Source organism: Cyphomyrmex costatus, unplaced genomic scaffold (assembly GCF_001594065.2).
Source record: "Cyphomyrmex costatus isolate MS0001 unplaced genomic scaffold, Ccosl1.0 scaffold474, whole genome shotgun sequence".
Taxonomy (NCBI): Eukaryota; Metazoa; Arthropoda; class Insecta; order Hymenoptera; family Formicidae; genus Cyphomyrmex; species Cyphomyrmex costatus.
In genome coordinates, this window is record NW_017279009.1 from 1,838,655 (window position 1) to 1,849,675 (window position 11,021).

An 11,021-nucleotide genomic window follows, 5' to 3' on the forward strand; every position below is an offset into this window, starting at 1 on the left:
TTCACAAGCGCGACACGCCGTTTAAATAAATCCGGTCGCCATCTTGGTGTCCGAAAAAGCACTCTCCGCATTTAAACGCGATCCGCGTAAATTTTTCGGAGTCGATTTCCTTCGAATACGCGAATGCAAGAATCACCGCATTCTAGCGAACATCTCCACCATCCTTCCCGACTCTGACAAGGACTGCGCACCACAGCGACATTCGAGACATGCCTTCTGATTAATCTATTACGTCTCCATCGCCAGGACGAGTCCTTTGTTCATGCCGTCTCGGGTGGCCCTGTTCCGCCAATCACATCCTGGACCCTGTTATTCTCCGCGAATTAATCTCTTAGCATGACGAGGACAGATTTCCTTCTTGATATCTCGTTGTTCGCTCTTTATGTTTGACGCGTGGAAGAATATTATAAAAACTATTCGCAAACTTTGATGCAAATATAAATGTCGTTATTCTGTTTGCTGGATCAATATGTTGAGCAAAGAAATGAGGACAGATTTTGCCTCTTGATTGGTAATTTCGTCAGAAACACATGAAAATGTACACACAAAAATGATGAACATTTCTATTCTCCAATAATTTTTTTATACTCGAAACGAATAAACACTAATCTAAAGATATTTAAAATATTTATGCAACGTATAAATATCCTTAAAATTAAATTATTGTCCTAAGATATATATGTATAAAACCTTTTTTTTTTAGTAGAAATTGAGTAATAAATAATAATTACATAGTAGAGGTGATATACTTTGAAGAAAGTTTGTATGATATAAAAATGATCACTTCCATCAAAAAATTGTAATCATGATATTTTCCGCAAAAAATCAATCAATCTTATCCTTTTTCTTCAAGATAGAACTCAGGAAATAAAAAATAAGGATGAACTCAAAAAAGCTAATGATACATTAATTTCATTCGCGATTTAGAAATTTTATTCAGATCCAGGATGCATTTTCCGCACTTCTCAAATCCGACAATCAAACTCTTGTCGGGATCGGATTCCTCAGACATCCATAGCGTCCCCTACGTAACCTTCATCAGGACTTTCCGGATGATTCGGAGGTTGCATCTCCTCCGCTCTCGCGGCAGCAGCAGCCGCGGCCTCGCGAGCAGTTTTGCCGAGAAGGGACCGTGGAGATAACGGAGTGGTTTCGCCTCTATAAGCAGCAGGAGGTGATGGTATAAAAGGTACATCTGGAAAAACAGCGACAGGTGATACTGGCGACTGAATGGGCAGTTGCTGTTGAATCGGTTGCTCGACCGGTTGAATTGGTAGCGGTGACGGTATTGTCTGCGATTGTGATTGTTGCTGTTGTTGTTGCGGTTGATGCTGATGCTGATGTTGATGTTGATGTTGATGCACCGGATAAGGATAACCCTCGGCGGTGTACCTAGCGTCGGTTCGCGGTAAAATGGGATCATATCCCGGTGATCTTGCGAGGAATTCCGCCTCGCGTGAATATCTAGCCGCCGGCGCAGCTGCTGAGCCTGGCTCCGACATACGTTGTCGGAGTCTGGGCAGAGTACTAGCAGTACTAAAGGTAATCTTGGGCAGGCCAAAATTGAGTGGATAACCATCCTGATCCAAGTAACTCATCTGCGGTAGCACCGGCGGCGGTCGCAGATCGGGTTGCAGTGGATAGCCCGAGTCGTACTCCAAGATCTGCCGGTCAACACCGCCGGCACGCGGATGATGTCGTCCGTACAATTGACCATAGCCAACCTCAGTGTTCTCGGGTACCTCATTAATTAGATCAGGTTCGGTTAAATATTTGGCAACTGGACTCGTTACTGAATACGCATCCCGATCTAAATGATTGTTCCTGGTGTGTTCCCGACGTTCCAAAGTAGCCGCACGGTTAATCTCACGTTCGGTATACGAAACCATCTGCTGATGTTCAAGACCACCTATCAGGCTACCGTTACCTTTCCGACAGGAACTGCTAGTAGTATCCTTCGTGATTGGCAGCACCGACTTGCTCTGCGTCACCAACGTCTTCGAATTGCGCTTCCGATCGTGACGCCGCTTCTTCGCACAGTATATCACGCTACCTACCAAACAGCTCAGTGCCAAAAGAGTGCCTACCAATGCTCCAGCAACAATTGCGGCTAAATAACCGGAACTGGAATCGTCGGAGGGTGGTTCCACGGTGGGTTTCTCACGAAAGAGTACGCGAAGAGAAAGATTTGCCACTGCAGAACCAGCACCGTTTTCTGCGATACAGCTGTAGGTGCCCTCGTCGAGTGACTCGACCGAGTAAAGGAACAGCGTGCTGCTCATGTTGGTCCCGCCTCGTTGTCGATAGATATACCTAAAATAGATGCAGAGAAACACGTTTCGAAACAAGAGAAACATGGATAAAGTTTTGTTACAGCTCTATAATAGAAGTTGAAAAGTTCGCTTACCTTGGAAATGTAGAAATACTGCTAGCCATGGAATTGTTTTCATGTTGCAGCTCACATGGTTCTCCATTGAACCACCAAGTGACCTTAGCAGTCGGAACTGCATGAACATCGCATCTTAAAGTGACATTCCCGCCCTCGGAAATCTCTAAATGATCTTGAAGATCGATACGCGGTAGACAGGCTAATTCGTTGATCTTGAGACTCTTGATTTGTTTGTCATGTAGTCTCGCTGGAGAATCGCAGACGGGTTCGGACTCTTGCGGTGCGGCTGGAGCTGATTCCTTCAACCAGGCCTGCATTGTTCTCAGTCTACAGTCACACTGCCACGGATTGTTGTGAAGAGTCAATCCTCTGAGATTTCCCCCCAGCGGCAAAGTATGATCTGGCACGTAGGTGAGTCGATTGCCGTCCAGTCGAAGCCACTCCAGCGACTGGAGGCCCTCAAAAGCGTTCTGCTCGATAATCTCTATCGCGCACTTACTGATCTCCAAATTAGTAAGATGCACCAAACGCAGAAATGCATTTTGGCGAATTTCCCTAATTGGATTCCCATTCAATATAAGCCTCATTAAACTTGGATAGGATGCGAACGTATCTGTAGGCACCTGTTCGATCTTGTTCTCAGATAGATCGAGCTCTACTAAGCCAACCAAACCGACGAACGCCTCAGAGGCAATATGATTGATTTGGGACTTGCCCAGATAGAGACGCTGAAGGTTGATCAAACCAAGGGCGCGAAAGCATTCCGCTGGTAGGTTGATCAGATGATTGCCTGACAGGTCGAGCACCTGCGTCTCTTCTCGAGCACCTTGCGGTAATCCTTTGAGATCACGGTTCGCACACTCAACCCATTCCTTCCCGCCTTTCCACTTGCACGCACACATGCTTGGACAGTCCTCCGCCGCGTTTGTTCCCCAGGACAATAGCAGCAACATTGTGCTGAAGAGGGCAGCCCTCCAACGCCAGACCAGTACGATCAAGCACATGGTGTTCTCTCATCGGGCAACAAACCCTCCCGTTTTCTTCCTCGTCCTCTCGTGATCGTATCCCTCCGTTCCTATCGCATTTTTCGCTGACCCACCACCACCATGTATGCTGGCCCTTCACCGTTGCTGAAGGGAGACTGAGATGCTTCGAGTGAATCGATGCAGAGGTGAGTGCACGACTGCTTGCGAGGTCATCAGCTCGCGAAATATCGAGATGTGGATCTCTGCAACAATAAGTTAAATAAGCTGATAAATTACAAGGCACTTTAAATGTAACAAATAGTTATACCTAAATATACGAGCTCGGATCCAAAATGCTTCGTAGAAGAATGATTACGAGACTGAATAAATAATTTTATTAAATTAAAAATTAACTCACCGATAGATTCGAATGGTTAGAGCTTAAAAGCGCTCGTAAATATAAGTTATTTCAAGAAAGCCATTTTTGCGTGTAAAATTTTTATCAACTTCATGTACCGACGACAATCGATTACGAGATTTTGCTCTCCCGGAAGTTTTTCCGCGAACGAAAGAACTATTAGGAGTCTTCAGCTGGATCAGAGCTTCTTTCAAGAAAGTCTCGTGGAAAAACAGCCACCATCGTGGTATGGAAACTGCCGAATCCTCAGTAAGGTGATCCCCGGGGGTTTTCAGCGTAGAGAGAGGAGAGGAGGGGGAGTGCACAGAGCGCAGGTTGAGAGCGGATAATAAATTCCATGAAGAGGGTGTATATCCCGGAGAGGAGGCGAGGATGTCGCGAGGAGAAACACTCCCCATATCAGGATATCGGAATATCGAACGCGTTCATGCAGCGTGGCATGCAAACCTTCCACTACTCTCGTGGCTTTATCCCGAAGATGCCCGGTGAGAGGAAACCTTTCTCCATCGAGGAATGCAAAGGGAAGAGGCTTGAAGGATATTGCCGATCTCGTACATTTCGAATCCAATATCAACTGACCCTCGTCGTAGTCACCGCGTGAGTTGCAATTTTTTTCTCTTGTGTCTTTAAAATCGCTGTCGAAGGCGGCATTGGAAAACGCAAACCGCACTAATACGCTGTACTAGTCGACAGTTCTCGTAATATCACGTGTTGCATATAATTTGTACTATTCAAGTTTAATTGCGATTACTACATAAATATATAGATGAAATGTAAACTGAAAAGAAATTTTATAATTTGTACAAAATTGATTCAATATATAATATAATATGTATTAGATGTAAGATGATATATATAGATACATATGTGTGTTCGTATACGCGCTGTATGTATTATATAATTATAAGATCACTGATTTTGTGAATATAGAATTATTCTGTATGTAAATTGAAATTACGATCATTTCGTCGAATCACGTTCTTTTCAATACGTGCTTGCAAATTACCGCCGAGCTACTTTCTGCCTCTATGCATACCTGATGCTGTGTAAACGCAAACTCGCATAAATGGCGAAACAACGCGCACGGAAAAATGTGAGAAGACATAAAAAACGATGGTATGCGACACGAAAGATTCATTCTTCCGTTCATTCGCATTCGTTCCTCCATCCCACTTTTTTGTGCTCGCCTTCGGAATCGCGGTCTCGTTTAGTCGGCAAACGTTTTCATCGGGATGCGAATTGTCGAATCCAGAGAGTTGAAAATAACCCCCGGTAAACTACCGGCGTTCGCTTTGGGCGCGCGAAGGAGGACCCTTAAAGACGCTCTTTTAAAATTGCACCGGCGTCTCACGGCCGGCAGTAAATATCGAATGCGAAACGGAGGAATACGTTTCTTTTTCCATCGCTCGAAATGGAAATGAGAACTGAAAATGAAAAAGTTGAGTATCGGGCGAAAAGGCCGAGAAGATATGTATTTTAACTTTTCAACAGACGGTTTTCCTTCGGATGAAAACATTTAATATTTTATACAATTTATTTAAGAAAGAGAGACTCGTTTCTCGTATTAACTTCAATAAATATCATTGGGTATGTTAAGTTAGCACCCCAACTCGTACTCAGGAGTTCTGATTAGAGTTCCCACTTCCTTTTGACGAGACGAAGAGTTCCCTATAGTGAATAACAAGAGTTCCGCTCAATAAACATTTTTTTTACATTTTTAAAAAATGGGGTGCTAACTTTTTATCGAATTTCGAGGTGGAATAGTTCTGAGCGGCTTAATAGCTTCAATTTGCGATTACCTAGAGTTCCTGATATGTAAAAAAATTTTTCGAATAATAAAAAAAAATTAAAAATTTTTGAAGAATTAATTCTTCAAAAGAACTATTCCACCTCGAAATTCGATAAAAAGTTAGCACCCCATTTTTAAAAAATGTAAAAAAAATGTTTTGAGCGAAACTCTTGTTATTCACTATAGGGAACTCTTCGTCTCGTCAAAAGGAAGTGGGAACTCTAATCAGAACTCCTGAGTACTATAGTTGGGGTGCTAACTTAACATACCCAATATCATTGGTTTAAAAAAAAAAAAAAAAAAAAGAAACATACTAAACGAGTCATTATAACAGATTTTTAAGAATAGGTTAAATGTATGTGTGACGCCTTCGATCATTAAAACCACAACGATAATGTCGTAATTAAATGCAGCAGTCATGCCGAGATATTTTAGTAATTGTTATCACTATTCTCTGGCGAGAGGAAATGTTCGCAAAATGCTTTCGAAGAAATGCTTTTCGCTGGCGAAATGGAAACGAGGCGAAAGAGACGAAGAGCTAAACAGCACTGAAAGCATCCATTCGAGATGGTAAATCGTCATTTTAAATCATTTTAAATATTATGTTATCAGTACAGAAATAATCCGAATAATACATTCGTGACAGTTGAACGTACGCGTTAACTTAAAAAAACTTGAATTAAAATCTTGAAATGTTTTTCTATTATATTTGCGCACAATGAAATGAAATTGATTATTAATAGCCCTCATCACTTTTTCTGAAACATTTTATAGGAGATAAACTGAATTTTTCAACAACTGATATATAAAGTAAATTATTAAAGTACATTGATTTTACAATGTTAAAACTGTCTATATATTATAAATTATAACTAAACAATTAAAACGCAAATAACCACACTAAATCAATTTTAACTATTGCACAATTATACTGCGACATTTACAACTAATGAATAGTCGAGCGACTATCGATTATAGTAGCGCATCTCTCGGAGAACCGTCACGTCACGTGTGAAACACGGCGGGAATAATTTAATTGACATCGACCCCCGTTTAATTACCGAGAAACAAGGGGGTTACGCGACCAAAGAGAACAGATAGAAAGATGAAAGAAAAGGATTGAACAAGAGAGGGATTGGAAAAGAGGAAGAGAGAGAGAAAGAGAGAGAGAGAGAGAGGACAAAAATGTTTCTGAATGTTATTTGAACTCGATACAAAAAATTCAAAATCACTGTTTTTTAAATCGTTTTCTATATTTTCATCTTCGACTTATAAAACGAAAGTCACGAGGCAAGAATTTCCACCAATCTTTTCACCGATCATCTCCAACCAATCAAGAACATTTTATACGAGCGGATAGATATCATACGTTTAATTGCTTGTTCAGAAAATGTGTTGAGAAATCAATTTATCGATAGCTAATAACCATAATAAAAATATTTATACAGATATCTCGATTGTATTTTATCCTTTCAAGTCACAAGAGCTATGTTGAGCCGCAATGTTTTAATTTCATAAACGCTTTAGAACACAGAAATTGTAGAACTTAATCTAATAATGTAATAAATTTAACATCAAGTGTTACGAGAAAATACGACGGCTGAAATAAAATTGCGATATCTAGTGCGCGATTGTTCCTTAAAGTTCCTTGAGACCGAGACTCTTCCGTCTCCTCAAGCATGTTCGGAACCCCTTCGCTTTCTTATTCCAGCCTCTTCAGGCAGGGTAAAGGCAAGCAGTCTTTGGTACCTTCATTCTCGACTTACAGTGTGACTTACAAAGGCTCGAGAGTAGACAAGTATCGAGAGAACAGCCCCTTCCCGAACTTAACCTCGTAATTGTGAAAGTAAGTTAGCAAGTACGTAAATTTGTCGATACAATTGCTAAATATTGACCAAAAATACATTTTAAAAAATTGAAATATAATAGAATATGCTCTACGTTTCATAATAGCTTCGCAAATGTTGTCGAGAAAGATTCTAAAGAAAGAAAAATTGAAGATATATATGTATATATATACATATCATATATAAATATTTTCAAAATTTAATTATTTAATAATTATTATTAAAATTTATGTGTTTGTAAAAGTGGAGTCACAAAATTTTTAGTTGTATGTTTCTTATTATAGTGTTTGTTCTACGTCGTGTCGACTGTATGCCTTGAGGTTACCAAATTAAAAATCTTTAATTATGGAGCCTGATAAAGTATGTATTTGCTGCTGTTTGTTCTTTATTTATAATCAAAAGAAGAGTAAAAAGGTGCCATGAGAATAATACATAAAACTTATGGTAAATTTACTATTTTTAAAAATTTACTGTTTGTATCATAAATGTTTAAAATGGCCTGTTTTAATGATACTGATTTTTGTAAAACTACGTCTGCTCAATATTAAATTTAATAGTTAAAAGATACAGTTGATATGATGTTAGAGCATTCGATATAATAACTAAAAATGTTACAATAAACTCTAGTAACATTCAACTATAACTTTAAAAATTCTTAAACATCTAATAGAAAAGTCTCTGAGGAGATTATAAAATGCAGTCAAGCGCGTGAGTTTTTGTAAATTATATAAAGTATTTCATAAAATACATTCTATTATACATCAATTACATAAGCAAATGTACATTACATAATTGGTATAAATATAATTATCTTTCCTTTCTAAATTATAAAAATATCCGGAATAACTTTTTCGTTACTAAAACACTGGCTATGTTAATTCAATTAATTATGATTAGCTTTTATTCCTTTATGAAAGTAATGGAAAAAGCATACAATGATAGGGAATTGTATTTTAATATCATTCGAATCCGCGTCACCTAATCGATCCTTCGAGAGTATCAGAATCGAAAGAGACCTCGTCTTTAACTTATAATATAATAAGTCTATCATAATACGGCAGAGAAAAGAAATAAAATCATATTCTGATCACGTCAAGTATATACCACATTTAATTAACTTATTTAATATCGATTTTAGTTTCATTATTCGAGCTAAAAAAACTTATATAACGTTACATAACTCGAGTCATATTTAAATCGCGCATGTTGTATGTTATTTGTATATGCTATATTATAAATATTTTTATTTTAAAAAACACAACAGACACATACAATAGTTTATAATTTTTATTTTAATTTTCTTTTTGAACTCAATACAGTAACTTCCATTATGTGATGCAAGAGAATACGCATATCCGAATTTTTTCCTTCCTTTCTCGTTAACACGAAGCCGCTTCAACGAAGTGTAGAATTACCGAACATCACGATCGATCATTCAGAAATCGATTGGCGAATTTGATCCTTACCTCCCATTCCTACCCTTCCTTTTGTAGCGACCCTTCTCCAAGCTCTCGGACACGTTTCTCCCTTGCTTTGACAGACCCCTGTTAGGTAAACACAAATTTTCACCGTGGAAAATTTCACTAAATTTGGACAGCACTGAACTCTCGTTGTGACAAGACAGGAAAGCTAAAAGACTGCGGCTCTTGTTCCCTCTTTTATCAACAAAGGAAGATATTTGTCCTCTTTTTTATTATGACGCTTTGTTCATTGATATAAAGAAGTTTACAATTTATTATATTTTTTTAGATCGTATTCTTTTTTATATTTGTTTTATAACTTTGACGATTTATCGATCTCCCGAAGTGATCGACAAATTCTCTTCTCGTCAGTAACAAATCAAACTTCAAATGCAGTTCGGGGTACAATCACATCTCGATTTCCATTTCTAGTCAAGCACTCCACCATGGGAATCGACGGTGTCGAAATAACGTGCAGTGATATTTTTTTCAGCTCGCTCCGGCGGAGCACAAAATTACCGAATACCGTAATCGATGCGCCGCGAAAACGCGTCCGACTTTTTCCACCGTCTTCCACTGAGAGAGATCTGGAAAGTAACGATCCCGGGGCGCCACGAAGAGCACCGTCTATTTTTCTTCCTTCCGCGAAGTCGGGAAATAAAGGGCCAAATGCCTCGTCGACGACAAGCCGCCGATAATGTCCGCAAACGCGAATCGAGCGACGGATACCCGTGTAATAAATCACGAATATACAGGCTGATCCAAGAACGGAAAAGTCGCGTATTTTCTCGAAATCGCAAACTGTAGAAATCAAACTGACCAGAACGGCGATAACATTCGACGGTGGACCTGTCGACAGTTTATCGCTTATAAAAGAAGCTGTTAAAGAAAGTTAAGTTTCCGAACTGTAAAAATATAAGAAAACTTTTATTTTAATTTTAAAATTGATTTAAGCTTTTATATATACAATATATAACTTCGATTTGAAATGTGTGATTATCGAAATTTTTAACATGTTACAAACATTACAGTATTACGAAAACTATTTCGTTTTGTCATTAATGTCGTCATTGAGGACGTGATATGACGTAATTGCCATAAAATTAAACAACACCTCAAACTAATGTAGATGTGAATTATCAGTTAATTGTTTTGAAAACATCGTTCGTTAAGAGTAACGCGCGCGTCAGCGTCGCAATCGCGTTCGAATGCACCTTGCAAATAGGTATTATGTTACGCCCGTAATTGCTCTAATAACTATGGCTAATAGAGATAATAGTGCGTCGCTAATTTTACCGTTATTTACTAGTAGGTGGAACGACCACACAACAACTGTCGCGCTACCGGCTCGTTATCGTCAATGTCGTGGGTTGATATTTCGTTTAAATTAAAATTAAACCGCTATAATTGCCAGGGAATTGCAAATATATATATATATATATATTCTCTTTCCTTGATACGACGCATCGATAAATGCGCGCCTCACGGAATGTTGATAAATACAAATAACCGTCGTGAAACTCGTGTTTTGAAATGGAAGTGAAATAACTAAATATGTGGATATTTGAATGATTTAACATCATATAATGTAGAATTTATGATTTGATATTACGATATAAATTTTGTATTTAACATCATGATGTATTATAAATTCTGATTTTATCTTTAACATTAAAAATATCTTATTTTTGTAAAAAAATAAAAAAAAAGAAGATGCAACGCTGTTGTTTTTATATATTCGCAAACAGATGATTAAAAGCATACCTTATGTTTGGATACGCAATTTTTCATGAATACGAAGAAACTGATTTTATCTTAAAGTGCCTCATAAATCATCCCTTCCCGTCTCTCAAATCGCAGAGTTCAAGCTGTCTTTTCGCGATCTTATTTGGGTGATCAAAAGCGGACGCGTGACATCCGGCGGCAATCACTTTTAACGGGACTCGCTCCGTCGAGCCATGAAATTACTGAATCATCATTGAACCATCCTTCGCTTTTGCGGCTACTGGTTCGGGGAAAGGGTCTCCTATAATGACGCTACGAGGTCGACGCATTTCCCTATTACGTGCGTCGTTGGTCCCCTCCGCGAGCTGAATCGCCAAGCAGCTGCAGCATCGGCGGCGACGGCGGCGGCGCCGACGACGACGATGACG

General features: G+C 39.0%; 1 protein-coding gene across 1 annotated transcript; it reads right to left on the reverse strand.

Annotated features, from left to right (window-relative positions):
• Nucleotides 1–994: 994 nt before the first annotated feature.
• LOC108778033 (leucine-rich repeat-containing protein 24) lies at nucleotides 995–3,342 on the reverse strand. Its single transcript, XM_018545092.1, has 3 exons — nucleotides 2,408–3,342; nucleotides 1,379–2,313; nucleotides 995–1,219 (listed from the first exon to the last, which is right to left on the reverse strand). Exons 1-3 carry the CDS (start codon nucleotides 3,340–3,342, stop codon nucleotides 1,005–1,007), a joined length of 2,085 nt encoding a protein of 694 aa, XP_018400594.1. The 3' UTR covers nucleotides 995–1,004.
• Nucleotides 3,343–11,021: the final 7,679 nt, after the last annotated feature.